Source organism: Equus przewalskii, chromosome 7 (genome assembly GCF_037783145.1).
Source record: "Equus przewalskii isolate Varuska chromosome 7, EquPr2, whole genome shotgun sequence".
Classification (NCBI taxonomy): Eukaryota; Metazoa; Chordata; class Mammalia; order Perissodactyla; family Equidae; genus Equus; species Equus przewalskii.
This window is the reverse complement of record NC_091837.1, coordinates 2,803,159-2,819,809: the sequence shown is the minus strand read 5'-3', so window position 1 is coordinate 2,819,809 and position 16,651 is coordinate 2,803,159. Positions and strand designations below refer to the sequence as shown.

The 16,651-nt window shown below is 57.9% G+C and overlaps 1 protein-coding gene across 2 annotated transcripts in view; it reads right to left on the bottom strand.

The window, feature by feature from the left end:
* Positions 1–1,243: 1,243 nt before the first annotated feature.
* BCR (BCR activator of RhoGEF and GTPase) overlaps positions 1,244–16,651 on the bottom strand; it is a 123,363-nt gene continuing 107,955 nt past the window's right edge. For both annotated transcript variants that reach the window (XM_070628186.1, XM_070628187.1), the window contains 7 exons: positions 9,049–9,108; positions 8,282–8,391; positions 6,887–7,026; positions 5,807–5,941; positions 4,874–4,979; positions 4,243–4,405; positions 1,244–3,876 (listed from right to left, as the gene is read on the bottom strand). In XM_070628186.1, coding sequence (XP_070484287.1) covers positions 3,787–3,876; positions 4,243–4,405; positions 4,874–4,979; positions 5,807–5,941; positions 6,887–7,026; positions 8,282–8,391; positions 9,049–9,108 — 804 coding nt within the window. In that variant the 3' untranslated portion in view covers positions 1,244–3,786. The remainder of the gene's footprint in view (positions 3,877–4,242; positions 4,406–4,873; positions 4,980–5,806; positions 5,942–6,886; positions 7,027–8,281; positions 8,392–9,048; positions 9,109–16,651) is intronic.

The following is a 16,651-nucleotide window of genomic DNA, read 5'->3' as shown; positions in this document are numbered from 1 at the left end:
TTGGTGTGACCTCCCCCTGGTCTCCTCCGGCCAGTGAAGGGCTGCACTGAGCTCAGGGCTGCTGCCATCTGGCCCTGTTTCTCCCCAGGACACACCATGTTGTCTACTCAGAGAAATGGCCATGGTGACACTCTATAGGCAGCAGTGTTGGAGGCCAGCTGGAGCGAGGATCACAGCCGAGGCAGGCGACCACCTCCCACACTGCCCATGCCCCAGACAGCTGACCATGCAGCTGATGAGGAGACCCTTCTCCTGGGGGGGGTCCAAGGAAGACCCTGAGCTCACTGCCCTCTGCCTACTTCACTGGTCACTTGCAGTCTGTTAGAGAAGCCTCGGGGCAACTGCTGACACAGGCACTGCCGATAGCAATGAGGGGCTGAGCGGGTGTGGCCCCACCTTCTACCAAGCTGCGCTGAGCACAGAGCCCACATCACAGGCACATCTCCACCCAAACACAGCTTCCCTGCAAGCTGGATGGGCTTTTTCTTTCTTTTTTTTTGCTGGGAAAGAGTTGCTCTGAGCTAACACCTGTTGCCAATGTTCCTCTCTCTTTTTTTCCCTCTCCAAAGCCCCAGTACATTGCTGTATATTCTAGTTGTAGGTCTTAGTTCTTCTATGTGAGCTGCCACCACAGCATGGCTACTGGCAGATGAGCAGCGTGGTTCTGCGCCCGGGAACGGAACCCAGGCCGCCAAAGCAGAGTGTGCAGAACTTTAACCACCAGGCCATCAGGGCTAGCTCTGGATGGGCTTTTTCTGAGGGCAAGGCTGGTAGCGGATAAGAGTGACCCATGCCTGCAGGCAACAAAAAGGCTGGACCTGGCAACACCATCAAAACTTCGGTCCCAGAAGAAACCATTGAGACCGAGGGGCTGGTGCAGGGCCAGGCTGTGTGTGGCTGGGGCCCTCCCTGACCCCAGGCTTGGCATGGCACCGCACAGGAGTGCCAGGCCGGTGTCCCCTCTGCCTTCTGTCCTAAAATAGACAGCCCCATGCTCACACTCGTCAGAGCAGCTGCTGCTGCTCCGTGTGTCCTATCACTGCCTGGTGGTGCCTGCCTGTGGGCACGCAGACCCGGCTGGGCCTGGCTGCTCCACAGTGTGGGCACACCACCCTCCCGGAGGGCTGCCCAGGTCCTGCACTCCACTGGCACGTCTTCCAGCTTTGCTGCCCACCCCCAACCCCCATTCCAGAGGCACCGATCATGGTTTCCTTTTCATGTAACAATCACCACTGAGGCCAAGTTGTCTCAGGTAACTTTAATGAAGTGTCAGCAGTCCTTTCCCCCAGGTGGCATATAGATGGTTGAGCCCAAAAGCAGGACTGCAGCCCTGAGAGACCAGCCACCCACCAACGGAAGGCCGGGCTGCTGTCTGAGGGAGCCAAGCTCACTGCTGCAGACCCAGGGCCCAGGGCAGGAAAGCATCATTTCTTGTGGCAGAGTCCAGCAGCTGAGCTGCACGGAAGGTCATCTCTGGGCTCCAGGCCTTCACTCGCCTCATGCTGGCTTTGCCAACCCACAGGCCTGTGTGTGAGATGGGACGACAGAGGCAGCCGGGGATCCAAGTGACGGCCACCACTGTGGCCCAGCAAAGGGCGCTTTTACAGCTACACAAGGAAGAGTGGTCATTCCATCATGAAACAGCACACATTCTATATAAATAAAAAGTAAAAATGGGAGGGGTGTGGGAGGGAACAAAAATTGGCACAGACATTGATATATTGCTTTCCAGTTTCAATGCAACAGACGCAAATCTTGAGACACCAGGGGAAACAGAAATGAGGCTGGGCTTAGCTTTTCTAAGCAAAGTGGTTCCCTCTGCAGGGCGGGAGGGTTGCTAAGATGGACAGGGATGGGAAGCTAGGCCGGAGGAGGCCCGGAGCTAGAGGCCCGAGAAACCCACTGAATCCAGAAATGTACAGTGGGCAGAGGACGCTGCTCCCTGCCCTCAGCCCCCAGGAGAGCGGCTTTGCTTTTAAAAGGGTGGGTCTGCTCTCCTTGCAACAAAAAGTACAGCTAAATAAATACAGTATGCAGACGTAAAATCTTCAACTGACTTCGCTTTCTGTCGCCTGCCTCAGCAGGTCCACAAGCAAAGGGGAGGAGCTGTCATTGACACACCGGGCAAGCCCTCCCACCCCCTACTGCCCCAGAGATGTGGGAAGGATCATGGCACCAGGCTACCGGCTACTGGTATAATCCCATGACAAGCAAACACCTTTTCCTGAGTCACGCCATCACTCCCTCCTCCATTAGCAACATCCTCTCTTCCTGCAAGCCCAACATGGAAACTTTGGCCCTCTCAGTTTACTTTTTCTTTTCTCCTCGCCCCAACTCCTCTTTTTAAAAAAAGCGATGCAATTGTTTAGATTTGTTTCTTCAAAATACTTAGTGGCCTCCCCAGTTCTCTTTCCTCTAAGTCGGACAGTCAGGACGGTTACCAAGAACGTCCTGGCTTCTGCAAGGGCACATGGAGAGCAGGGACGGCAGGCGGGTCTGTCCTCCCACCTGCTCCGGGATGGGCGCCCCCACCCTCAGCCTGGCCTGGGGAGCAGCCCCTGTTCCTAACTGCCCACACTGCCAATGCTCCGGAGGCTTCAGAGAGGGCTCCCGAAGAAAGCAGAGCCGGCGCTTGGAGGAAGACAAATGCTGCTGGGACGCAGACTGTCCCCAGAGTACATTCTATTATCTTATTAGGTATCTGAATCTGTTAGGAAAAAAATTAGAAACTATGTATAAAACTTAAAAATATTCAAGTATCAAAAGGCTATTCGGATCAAAGTTTAAAACAAGCTGTCAGCAAGCTGCCGCCGAGAGGAAACGTTTACAAAAGTTTTCTGAGTCTGTTCAGCAGAGAGCAAGGGAATAAAGCAATCTTGTCTCGGGGACGAGAAGGGGCAAGGGAGAGTGTGGGCAGCGAGGGCGGCAGGCTGGAGGAAGACAGAGATCAAGGCCTTTCTTTTTAAGCCAAAGAGGAGAGCGTGTGCCCGGCGGTTGGTCGGGAAGGTGGACTGGGTCACTCTCCCAGAGAACAAGCCATAAAGTGCGCAGCCTGGGCCTCCCTCCCCCTGGGGTCCGGTATAGGAAGTTACACCGCTCCCTGGGGAGCTGTCTTCCCAGGGGCACGTGAACAGCAAAAACAAAGCAACAGGACAGAAAAGAAGACGACCCATTTCTACACAGAGATCCTTTTAGAAAAAAAAGAGAAGAAAGGAGGTGAAAGGGGTCAAACGCTACACAGTGCTGACTTAGCTTCCCAAACCCTGTTACAAACAGGAGTCGAATTTCTAAGTCAGGGAAATGGAAATGCCCCCACCCACACAGGGACGGGCAGTGGCCCCTATGGTATGAAGCAGCAGCAGTGTTTATTCAAGACACAACAGTGAGGGAATTTGGTCGTGTTCCCTTCTCCCTGGAAAGGGTGCATCTTGATGAGTGATCCAGTAGAAATCTTTTAAACTCTGATAAGTTAAGTTCGTAACAACCACTCCCTCTGCCTGGCCCAGGCCAGGCTTGCGCTCTCAGACGTGCTGGCTTGGGGCGCCCTCTGGTGGCAGCATGGAAAACCAGTCTGAGGCCAGCTGGGAGCTCACCGGCTGGGGGGCCCAGAACCGCCCAGGCCACTCGGCCTTCCGCCAGGGGTGGCTGTCTCGTGGCAGACGGCCTGGCCCTTGGGGGTGGCCCAGTTACTCCTTAAGAAGATTCGGTTCCCACTCTTCGGATGGCCCGTTTCACCAGGAGGTTTCCAGGCTGTTCCGCCGGCCTCTCGGAGATGGAGTTGGACCTCTAGACTTCAGTGGAGAATAGGATGCTCTGTCTCTTGCTGTCTGGGGCAGGGATGGCCTCCAGTTGCAGAAAATACAGCAACACCTGGACCTGCCGGAGCAGAGCAGGAGGAAGGGGGCTCAGAGAGGTGCTCATGGGGGAGGTGGGAGGTCTTCCTGGCCAGAGCCCAGGGCCTGGCGACTGAGGCCACCCTCATGCTGAGGGTGCTGGTGACAGGAGCCCCTCACAGCCAGAGGTCTGGATGCACCTGGATGAACACCTGGTGGGATGGGCCCTGAGACGCCCAGCAAGGTGCAGAGGAAGGAGCCCTCCCTGCCCCTCCCAGCCACATGGCTCGGAACCTTGGCCACCTCTCTTGCTCAGTTTGGGTGACAATGACTGGCAGAACCCAGGTGGGGCAGGCAGAGGTCACCTCTGTGAGGCCAGGAGGTGTGGCTGGAGCCTGTCTCCTCGTACCTGGGACATGACCTCCAGGGACCAGCTGTCGGTCATGGAGATGGGCTGGCTGGGGTTGGCCGGGAGCTTGCTTTCCTTCTCCGAGGGCCGGAGGAGCGTGGGGCCAAAGACCGTGGCGAGGTTGTGCAGGGACATCTTGTTCACCGTCTCCTTTTCAGCCACCCTGCGGAGGGCCGAAGCAGAGGGTGCTGTTGGGACAGTGCCTCCAGGACAGAGGCGAGGCGGAGGGGCGGGGCCACCTGGAGTCCTTGGGCATGTGGTGGAGGGCACCACCCCTTTCTGCCTTGGGCTGGCTCCACAGCACAGCCACCCCACCCGGGTTCTTCTGGGTCGGAGGAGTACTTGAGACTGGTAGGTGGCTGGGCCACCTCTGAGCCGTGACCTGGGGGAGAGGCTGGGGCTGAACCGCCTCGCTCTTCACTTAGGCCCATGGTGCAGAGGGGAAGGGCGGCGAAGAGGGAGCAGGGCGGCAACGCCTCTAGTATCCAGCGGGGGAGTCACTGCAGACAGGGGAGGGGAGAGACGCCCCAGGTGCTGGGGAGTCCCACAGGAGCCAGCAGAGCATGGGTGGATCACCCTTGCTGCCTGGGGGTCCTGGAGCCCTGAGCCCCCCGAGAAGAGCTGGGGTTACCTTTTTAGGTGGTCTAGAAGGAAGAGGAAGGTCAGCAGGTTGGCCTCGGGGAGTGACAGCAGCAAGTTAAGCATGCAGCTCTCCTTTGCAACCGGGTCTGAAAGAGCTGCAGAAGGAGGGGAGCAACTCTTACTTCTCGTGGTCACAACCACGAGCTGGAGGCCTCTCCAAGAGTGGTCAGATGGAGCTCCCAGGCCTGTGTCTGAGGGCACAGGATGGTCCAGGCCAGTCAATGTCCCAGCCCACACAGCACTGGCCCCCAGGCAGCACCTGGTGACGGGTGCCTGTATGGGGGCGGGCCACCAGGAAAACCCTTTCTACATCTCAAAGAGGTCAAAGGAAACATGGGGACCACTGGCAGGTGGCTCCAGGCACAGTTGCCCTCCCGGCTGACTCGGCCATTCCTGCCTCCTGCTCAGAAGAGCCTGAGGCATGAGAGGATGGCACAGGAGGAAGCGGGAGTAAGGGGCAGGAGGGTGGCAAGGCCCCGGCAGCTCCCCCGTCACTCTGTGCACCCTGGGGGCCAGCCCCCTGCTGAATGGCCCCGGGGAAGCCGGGCGCTGAGGCTGCAGCTGCCCCATACACCAGCGCTCCCACTTTGGACATCAGCCTTCAGGTTGACTTAGGGTCAGGCCGGCCAGGGAGCCACACTTGACGGGCTTGGGGCAGCAAGGCAGGTACCCCAGGGAGGAGGACTGTGGCCACTTCACCCTCTTGGGCCACCTGGATGGACCGGGGCAGTGGACAGCCCCCGGAGGACGGGCAGAGCCCTCCCAGCACAGGCTTGGTTCTCGGTCCCCCGCCACTCGCAGAGTTTGGGTTGAAAGGCAGACGGTGGCAGAGGGCGCACAGCTCGGGTTCCCTCATCTCACCGCTGACACCCCCAAGGGCACCAGAGGACAAGAGGGAGGTGGGAGACGCCTCCGTGCTCACCGATTCCCTCGGCGAAGTTGGGGTAGAACTCGTCGGTGAAGAGGGGCTCGGGCAGCTCGCGGAAGTAGAGCTTCAGCGTCCCGGCGATGGCGTTGACATCCATCTCGCTCATCATCACCGACACGTCCTTGTTATCTGGACAGAGCACAGAGATGGAGTGCGGCCTGCTCGTGGATCCCTCCTCAGGTCCACTCTTCCGGCCTCAGCTGAGCACAGCTTACACTGACCACTTTTCGGGCTCCTCCCCTTTGGCAGCTCATCCAACTGTCCTCACAACTCCCCTGCTGGCCAAGGGGCGGCCGCCACGAGGAAGCTGCGAGGCCAGCGGGACAGGCGTGGTGCCCGGGCCGGAATCGGGCAGCTCTGCCCCACAGCCACCACCCGGCTGCCAGTGTCCTCTGATAACAGGAAGACACTGGGATTACTGGTTCCATTTTAGTGTTTAAAGTGGTCTCCCCTTTGGGCTCAGGAGGCCACTTGTCCTCCCAGCCACAGGCCAGGTCCACTCTGGTGGCCCAGAGGGAGCAAGAACGACGACAGGGCCCACCCAGGGAGCTCAGCCTTCCAGGGCTCCGGGCCAGGGAGGGCAGAGTACGCAGGGACCGAGTCCTGGCTCTGCCACCTTCCACTGAGGATCCTCTGGGGTCTCAGTGACCTCGTCTGTCAACTGGGGCAGTTCCACCGACTTCTTGGCGTGTGAGGGTGAGGAAGACAGAGACGCCACAGCACTGTGAGGAGCTGGGTCACCTCAGAGCCCTTTGCACTGCTTCACTGGCAGTCAGACCTCTTAGCCACCCCCAGGGCAAGCAGGCCGAGACCCAGTGGGAGGCAGGGCCACTCCACGGGGAAGCCCCCAGTCCAACCCTGCACGACTCATGCATGCACGGTTAGGACGGGCTAAGAAATGGCTTCTGCAGAACCTCCTCCCACAACTCCTTTTTGCTCTGATTTTTAAAATAATAGGCCACCACGTGAAGCAAAGGTGCAGAGCATGAGACAACAAGCACGGGCTCCAGAGGCGCCCTGCAAGTCTCTGCACCACGCCCGCACCTCCGACCCATGGCCCAGGCCGACACTCACTGACGTCAAAGGCCGCCTTCAGCGCCTGGATGTCCGTGGCCACTCCGGACACGCGGTAGATGCCCACCTCCTCCATGCCCCGGCGCTCGATCTCCTCCACGCACTGGCGCACAATGTAGGGCACCTTGGACCTCTCCCTCCTGCCGAGGAGGGAAACACGCTCAGCGCCAGCAGCCCTGCTAGGGCTGTTGGCGCACCTGCAGGTGAGGCGCTGAGGAGCTCAGGTTCGGGCTGCGCACACAGCCTCAGCTGCTCTGCGAGCTCACGACCGTCGCTGCTTATGTCCTGTCAGGGCCTGGGATCTTTGGGGGAAGGCCAGTGGGCTTTTCTAAGCGAAGTTGGCCCTGGGAAGTCCAGTGAAAAGACCGCAGGCTTTGGGTTAACGGGTGGCAGCACAGCATCCTTAGAAAGCAGTCTGGCCTCTGAGTCGGGAGATGGGACCCGGTCTTGGCCCTGCCACCCACTTGCTGCCCGTGAGGTGAATCCTGCCCCTCCAGCCTCAGCGTGAGGTGAGCCCTGCACATGGCTGCTCAACCCCCGCCTGCCGTGGGGACGGCGCCCCCGGGCTGCCCGACGCCAGCGCTTGGAAGCCTGTGGCTCTCAACGCTTTTCTCTTCCAAGTCTTAGCAATGGACAGTTCCGGCCCCTCCGTGCAGGACGCTGGGGTAAGAATACTTCAGAACCGGCAGCTGGAGCCGACTGGAGGCCTGGCTTCAGCAGCTAGTCTAGTTTAGCCACTGGACTCAGGAGCCAGAGCTCTTTCCTGAGCCGCCCTCACTCACGGGCTTATTTGCGGTGGCTGCTGACGAGTCCTCCCTGCTCACGCCCGGAGCCCTTCAGAGGCGCCGTGCAGCTGGGGGCGGGGATCAGCGTTTCGACACAATTCGGTGTGGGGGACTCCTGATGCAGGCCCTGGACTGGATGACCAGCAAGGTCAGCGGCCTGGCTGGATTCCATCCCAGAAGCAAATGGCTTCTGGGAGGAAGCGGCCTGTGTCCCCGAGAATGGCCCTCAATCCAATAACAGGCTTCTGACAACTGACCCGTCACAAAGGGGCAGGGATTCTCGTCACTCTACGGGAACCCTGATCATGACAAATTCCAAGTGAGGGACGAAAACCCCGCCCTTGCACAGCTCCGGGAGTCGTGTGGGAGGCAGCCCATCCGCACAGGAAGAGGGCAAGGACATTCCGGAGCTGATGGGACAAGTTTCACAGTAAACACGGGAGGCAGCTAAGCGCACAGTGTCCCACGGGCTCGGGAGGCGTCTTGTGCAGTGACCGTGCCACACACAGAGAGGGGAGACCCACACCCGCTCTTTCCTCCAGAAACACCTGGGTAGGGAGGTAGGCCATGGGGACAAGAGACGTGTGAGCCCAAGCCCCTTGCCACTCACTTGGTGACCACGGCAATCTTGACTCCAAAGACCCCTGTCTGTTTTCGGGAGGGCATTCTCTTCAAGCTGAACTCCCTGCTGGTGAACTTGACTGAGAGTTTCACTTCGATCTGCACGGGAAGAAGGGACGTGGTCGCCTCAGCCTTCTCGTCCTCACGGCCTGAGTCCCCAGGGGCCCCGAGGTCCTTCTACCCCCTGGGCAAGCGGGCCAACTGGGGGCAGCCCCCTGGCCAACTCAGCAAGAGCCAGGAACAGGTACGGTGACTAAAGGACCGGCTTCTGCAGAACGGCCCCCAACAATCCCCACTGTGCTCTTCCTTTCTTAATCATAATAAAAAAATAACTAGAGAAAAAGTATAGAAACCACTGTAACAAAAAGCCACGAATCATCTACTAAAAGCTAACATTCTGTCACATATGCCAGGACCTTTTTTCGTGTGCAGTAGTGTCTTTTTTAAGATTAAACCCTTCTGGGGCACTGAAAGCTAATCAGGGCCCTTAGTTTCCAGGGGCAGACCCCAGGGTGGGGGCCCTGTCTGTCCTGGTGGTGCCACTGCATCACTGTTCAAGGAGGATGCTCAGCGCCTGGTGGGTGACTGCACTCCAGACCCCAAACTGACCCCTTCCTGTGCAGCAGTCCTGACCTGCAGGGCTTCCCCCTCCCCCAGCCACACTCTCCCTCAGGCACCAGCCCAGCTCAGCCTCCTCTTGACTGTTTTGGAAGGCACTGGGGCCACCCTAACCTTCTGGGGGAAGTGGGTACATACCCCGTTCATGGCAATGACGGTCCGCTGCCAGTCTCTGTCCTGCAGGGCCTGGGGGTCCAGCTGAAAGCAAGGAGTCACGATTATCAGATGCCCTGCCGGGCAGCAGCCCGAACCTGCTACTTCTCCACTCCTGAGCTGAATCAGAGCTGGAATGCGGCCGGCACCTCTACCAGACACCAAGAAGGGTCCAGAGAGAGGAGAGAACCTGCTGGAAACCCCTGGAACCTTAGGGCCCTCGGCTCTCAGACCTTTGCTGCCTGGGGCTCAGGCTCACCCCAGGTATGAGCTGGCAACAGTTCGGGGCCCTGCACTCTGCCCTCCCTCTGTTCCTTCCAGATGGGAGTTGAAGTCCACGCTGGCAGCCCAGGAGCTGGGAGCCACGCCATCCACCATCACTACCTGCAGCTTAGTAGAGGCTGAGCCATCGGTTTCAGTGACATTTCAGGAACCCCATTTTCAATAGCAACTTCCCTGGGGGCATGCCATCCCAGCATTTGAGACACTGCTTTCTCCCTTAATGCCTGTGAGGCCTGGAGGGGCTTCCAGCCCAGGCCAGTCCTGTGGCTTAAGGTCAGGCCCAGAAGGACCCAGAGCCCAGCCCCAGATCACACAGCTAGTGAGGGGGGCTGGAGGAAGCCCCTCTAACTTCCACTCCCGCAGAGCATAGTCTAAGCTCCAGTCTGCAGGACCATGCTGTTTAACACCACCTAACAACTTGTGTGCTGTAGGATACCTTGAGCTTTGTGGGCAGGCCACGTGCCCCCCATCCACAGGGGCTCCATTCCCCCTTTTGGGAAGCACTCACTACCCACCAGCGGGCTGGGCCAGGTGACGAAGCACCTGGGGAGATCTTGTTAAAAGAATACCTCCCCAGGCTCCACCTGCGGAGCTGGACTAGTGGCTCCAGGTGGGATCTGGGGTTGACATAAGGGAAACCCACCAGGAGGTCCTGGTGTGAAGCCAGGTCAGCAGCCACTGTCCGACACCATATAACCTGGCATTCCTTGTACAGGGCCTTGTGGTCTCATCACTTGCTTTGAGCCACAGTTCATTTCTGCCACTAGGCTAGCTGGTTAAGAGCAGGGACCACGCCTCACGATTTCTGCACATAAATGCGTGTACACACACACACACACAACAGTACTAAGCATAGTGCCAGGTCTAGAGGGGCGCTCAGAACAGGCATCACACGTTTACTCACTACAAGGGACCCGAAAGGCGACAGCCACCTGGGCCTTCTGCAGGTGAGGCAGCTGGAAAACAAGGCCCAGAGGCCTCTCCCTCGCAGGAGTGTGCCCCTGGGCCTGTCCCCCTGCACCTGCTCAGCACGGAGGCGCATCACAGGCACTCCTGGGGGTGGGCCCTCCTCATCTCCCCTTCCAGGTCCTATGGGTTAACATTCCCAAGGATCCGAAGTGTACGGCCGGATCGACACAGACAAACAAAAGGTGGCAGGGTGTCTCCCTCCTGGGGCTGTGTGGTCACAGGTTCTTGTTCTGCATCTGTCCCAGGAGGTTCTTAGCGGCCACAACTCCCGGGCTACAGGGACTCTGCCCGAGGGGTAGGGTCTGTGAGCAGGGACCTGTCGGTTAGAAAGCACTCAGAGAAGGAAACCTCCCAGCGGCGCATCTCTGCTAGAATGAATCCCAGGCTTCAGGCAGGGCCCGGGGCTAAGTCGGTCTCCAGCAGGGGAGGCAGGAGGAGGATGACACCAGGACCCTTCCACGCTCTGGGACCAGCAGAACTCCTGGCTTTCTACCAGACTCCATCACCTCCAACTCGCGTGCCCTGGCCGCCCAGGAAGGAAGGGGCAGGCGCTGTTCCTCCCCCTCCCAAGGGAAGGGAGAGGTTAACACCATCGCTGGGAGTTTTACAAAAGGGAAACAGGGCTGACCCGTGGCCTAGTGGTCAAGTGCAGCACGTTGTGCATTAGTGGCCCAGGTTTGGTCCCTGGGCATGGACCTACACCACTCAGGGGCAGCCGTGCTGTGGCGGCGTCCCACATACAAACTAGAGGACAACTGGCACAGATGTTAGCTCAGGGAGAATGTTCCTTAGCAAAAAAAAAAAAAGAAAAAAAAGGGAAACAGAAGCAGGTGTGGCAGGAGACACCCCTGTCTCTCCCTCAAAGAATGGTAACCACTGAGCCCCTCTCCCCTCGAGAACTGATGATCACAGCCGACAAGTAGCCTGGAGACTGGGCAGGCAGAGGGACAGGGAAAGGAGGCAACTGAGACATCGAGATGGCAGAGACCCTGCCCTAGCACAGCCTGCCCGGCCCACCTGGCCCACCTGGCCCACCTTGCCCTTGCTCACGAGGTTTCGGATGCAGGTCCACAGGTCAGTGCCCCGAGCACACAGGTACTTTTCAGCAGAGGCTACCCGGCTCCGGCCCCCCCAGCGGGGGTGGAAGCACCGCAGAAGGCCCTGCATAGTGGCGGGGGCAGACAGCATCTCTCGCATCCTCGGCCCTGCTGCTCCGAGAGGCCTGTGCGGCCGGATAGGAGCGTTGCTGGACAGGAGCACGGAGAGCTCCCGGCCTCGGATGCCTTTTGAGGAAGCTTTGCGGGAAGCCACGCCCCCACAGCCTGGCTCATTAAGATCAAGGCTTCCGACCACCCCTGGGCTCTACTTTTTTGATCTCTGCGTGGAAAATCATCCCCGTCCCCCACCAGGAGCCTATTGGTTACGGGAACACCAATGCGTCATGGTTTTCTCTAAAGCCCAGAAAAGCCAGGCTTCCTTCTCAAGTGGCTGGTTTCCTGTGGGGGCATTTGGAGACGCTGAATAACATGTGTCTGGCTGGCCAGTCTGCCTCACGTCTGGAGGTGCCCTGAGGAACCCCCAGGGTCTGTACCACCCCAGCTAGTGACCCCAATAACAGCATGCACTGCCTTGGACTGAGGGTGGGGGACATCCCGTGGCTGCCGCCCCTGAGAGCACAGCCGGCCTGGTGATGAGTGGGGCTTGTTCCCATTGTCCACCCCCAGCAGTGACATCCAGCCCTGTGGCCCCCTGGCCCCACAGGCTGTGGCACAAGCCAGCCTCCAGAGCAGACCTGGGCCATGGTTCTGCAGGCAGCTCCTCCTTGGGCCCCCAGCCCTCGAGGTGGCCCCAGACAGGGACCCTGGACCTCTTCCAGTGGGAAAGGCCATCCCCAGCCCGGCTGAGCTCCAGAGACCAGAGCATGTTGAGCAGAGCGGAAGCAGCATGAATAACACAAAGTGAGACCCACGGCTGGCTCGACTCAGTCCGGCCCCAAACAACATTCTCATGCGGCTATTTAAAGCACCAGAGAAGTAAACAAGCGGGGGACCAGGTTTGGAAAAACAGATGACCGAAGGGAGAGGACCAGGAAATGGCCGTTGAGGGAAAAACCCAAGAGCGCTCCAGATGCCCATGAGGGCCCCTCAGGGTCTCAGGGTCAAGATGAGGAATGTACCTGCTGCTGCGATGGGGACTGGGCAGGCGGGGGACGGGGTGGGGGGTACTGCTCACACCTGGCACTCAGGAGGACATCTGCATCCCCGCTTGTCTCCCCTGGGGTTGGACAAGGTGGGGGCCTCGAAGGAACGACTGTTGGGGGTGGGCCTGGTGGACAGTCGCCCCGAGGTCTGCCTAGAAAACTACCCCATGCATCTACGCCAGGGAGGCAGGGGGGCGGGGGAAGCCCAGGTGGGGCAGGGGAGTGGGGGGCGGCCCAGGTTGGACAGGTCTGAGTGCTGCCCTGAGCGGCTCAGCAGAGAACCGGGGCTACTCCGGCTACTGTTTGTAGGCATGGCCAGTCGGCAACCGATGGACGTCCACAGGGTCCTCGCACTCACCTTGGCCTCAGGGCGGCAAGGACTACACTGTCCAAAGGAGGAAATGCCCGTTCCTTCCTCACTTGCCTCCTTGTAGACGGTGGTTTCCTCTGTGCCCACCGTCAGTGCCCAGCACAGTCCAGCAGGCCCTCCCCAGCGCTCCTGACTGAGCTCCACATGTTTGCACCGTAACTGACTCCCTGGGGAGGGTCTTCTCAGAGAAGACCAGAGCACCTCCCTGGGAGAGAAACGGGGTCTCCAGATCCTCTTATTACTACAACCTGTTCTCCAAGCTCTCTCGCCTACATTTTTACCTCTTTGCTGCCCTTCTCTGATCCCAAGCAGGCTCCAGCATCACTTAAAAAGATAAAGCAAGGCCCCCTGGATAGCTACAATAAAAAAGACAGGTGGTAAAAGTGTTGGCGAGGATGTGGGCAAACAGGAACCCTCTCACACTGCCACTAGGGATGTGCAGTGCTTCTGCCACTCTGGAAAAGCAGGGCAGGGCCTCACAAAGTTCAACGTGGCTGCCCGACCCAGCCTTCCACTCCCAGTGTCCACAGAGACTTGTGTGTTCGTGCTCACGGCAGCTGGAAACAACCCAAGTGTACGTCATTTGGTGAATGGGCAAACACAACACGGGACATAAACACACACAACGGACTCTGATTCAGCCATAAAAAGGAATGAAGTGCTGATACTTGCGATGACGTGGATGACCCTCAGAAACGTCATGCTAAGCGGAAGAAGCGAGTCACGAAAGACCACATAATACAGCATCATGCTATTTACATGAAACGCACAGAATGGGCGAATCTATACAAAAAGGAGATCAGCCTGAGTCTGGGGGTGGGAACAGGGAATGACTGTGAGAGGGTAAGAGGACACCATTTTGGGGTGACACAAATATTCTAAAACTGGATTGTGGTGATAGTTGTACCACTGCAAATCACTAAAAATGGTTGAATTATACACTAAAAATGGATGCGCTGTCTGGTGTGCCAGTTAAAGATAAAAAGATAGAGGGTCCCAAACTGGACCTCAACAGAGCAAGGGGGGCCCGGGTCCCATCACCACGCTCTCTCCACAGTGGCAGTGGTGCACTTCCTCAGGACAAATCCCAGGGAATCTGTACAAGGACCTACTCCAGTGGTTTTACATGTTAACAACTTTTACAGCCTAAAACCTTCCTCAAGCGCTTGTTGAAAACAATGACTACCCATTTTATGTTCTCGGCGCGAGAGACCCTGGGACCCGCCCCTCCAAGTCGGTGGTTAAGAGGCGATGTCAGTTTCTCTCCTGCTCGTGTCCCTGCGACCTGGGCCAAGCCTCATTCATCTCTGAACGCCCCCAAGGCACCCAGGAAGGCACCCCCCAGGCACACGGAGGCCCCGGCACACGTGGATGGCATGAGCATGGCTCTGACACCATCCCCCATGACAGCAGCCGGCCCTGACATCCCGACTGAAAACCACGTGCCCCAGCCCATCTCCTTCCTGCCTGACGCGTCCCGTGGCTCTTGTCTTTATTTTGGTTGATGTTTGCCTCCCTGGCAAGAACGTAAACTCCCTGAGGCCAGGGCTTTTGTCTGTTTCATTCACTGCGGTATCTCCGTGCCTAAACATATATGTATATAATATATAATATAAATATGTTTAATGTATACACAATATAGTAAAATATTTATTTGGCAGAGTGAGCATTCGCCACGTGCACCGGGGGCCCCTGAGAGCCAGGCGCCCGCCCTCTCACAGGTGATGGTGCTGGGGCCCCAGGGGTGGCTGGGAGAGGGGAGGCTGTGAGCGGGGGTTCTCCACCAGGCTATACCAAGCAGGGGCCAACTGCGCCCACTGATGGTGGGGGATTTCATGGAGGGGGCAATTCGCTGAATCTGTACTTCCATGACCACCCCTGCACCCTGTGGGCATTTTAACTCTTTAAAAAATGGTGATAAAATATGCATACCATAAAATTTACCATTTTAACCATATTTAAGTGCATAATTCAGTGGCATTAAGTGCATCCACAATGTTGCGCAACCACCACCACCATCCATCTCCAGAACTTTTTCATCATCCCAAACAGAAACTCTGTACCCATTAAGCAATAACTCCCCGTTCCCACCCTCCTCTCAGCCCTGGTAACCTCCATTCCACCTTCTGTCTCTAGGAATTTGCTGATCCCAGGTACTTCATACAAGCGGAATCATACAGTATTTGTCCTTTTTGTGTCTAGCTTATTTCTCCTAGCATAATGTCCTTGAGGTTCATCTATGTTTTAACATGTGTCAGAATTTTCTTCCTTTTTCATGGCTGCATAATATTCCACTGCACGGATGTGCCACCTTTTGTTTATCTACTCACCAGCTGATGGACACTTGGGTACTTTCCAATTTGGGGCTGTCATGGTCAGTGCTGCTGTGAACAAGTGTGTACAAGTCTTGATGGCATCTCCACATTCACACAGCTGTTCCCAGGCACTTCAGTGGGCTCTTGGGGCCAAGTGCCACAGAACTGGCGGTCGAATGGGGAGACTGCCTGAGAGCAGGAAGTCCTCACAGTTTGGTGAGGGCTGGAGTGCAGGTGCCAGGGCAACGCTGGAAGGGGCGTAGTCAGACTTGCCAGCCTGTCTCCGGCCAAGTTTCCAGGCATGAGGCAAGCAACCCAGGCACAGAAGTTTGGGAAACCACAGACAGCCAGTCTCAAGTGCCAGGCTTGAATAAAGCAAAGGGTCAAGCCAGAGACCTGAGGCTCCAATCTCATTTGAGACTTACATAAAATATTTTAAAAAATCAAGTCTGATGTCCCCACTGGAACGTGAGTTGTGAGTCTAGCTAGACACACAAAAGATGAGGAAGAATGGGAGAGGACAGAATTCTAGGACTTGATATAAAGTCACTTGCTCAGGAGAGGAAACAGGGCCGAGGGGATTGAGCAACAGAGAAAATTCGCAAAAGGCGAAGAGAGAAGGGAAAGACTGAAGGAAGAAATTCCTGACAGTGGCAGGGCTCCAGCTTCCCTGGGCTCCACCGACCCTGGCGACTGCCCCTGGATGCTGCCCGGCACCGGGCCCCCCGGGCAGTGCCTTCGGGCCCCCATCCTGCCCCAACAGCATCCGGCCAGTCACTGACTGGACTCCTTCGGCCGGCCCTCCAGCTACTGTGACCAGCGCCTCCCCATGAATCCCGCGCTCCTGCTGTGCTACGAGCTGGGACATCAACATCTCCACTTTGGAAAATCCCTCCCCTGAAACTCCAGACTCACTGATCCCAACCCTCCCCTCCCCCCAAAATAACCGCACCATCCAAGCCACCTGGTGGCCCCGGGGCAGGGCCTGCGCTGGCTCTCTGCTTATCGGCAGTGTCCTCCCTTCCCAGCCTCTCTGCTACCGACTGTGAACCTGGGGGCCTGGGGGGCAGATATCTTCCTGTTCTTGGGATCCCCGGGGCCTGGCCTGCAGGAGGCCCTCAGTCACTAGGGTGGCATGGTGGGCTCTTGGTGTCTGAGGATGGACCAGGATGGCCTTGCCTCCTCAGATGGGTTGCTGAGGCTCAGCGCTAGCTTGGAAAGGACCCCCGCCAGGGCCCCCCACACCTGTCTGTACTCAAGGGCTCGGATTCGCATGCCTTGCCTCTTTCCTGGATAGTCAGCACACCGGGGCTGTGTCCCTCCACACAGGGTCCCCTTCCGCCTGCTGGCCTGAAGCTCTGAACAAACGAGCTCACCCACCCCGTGTTCTGGAGGGGGAGCCCACCACCGCCCTCTCACAGAGCCTCCATCTTTCGAGAGGGGAAGTGGGCG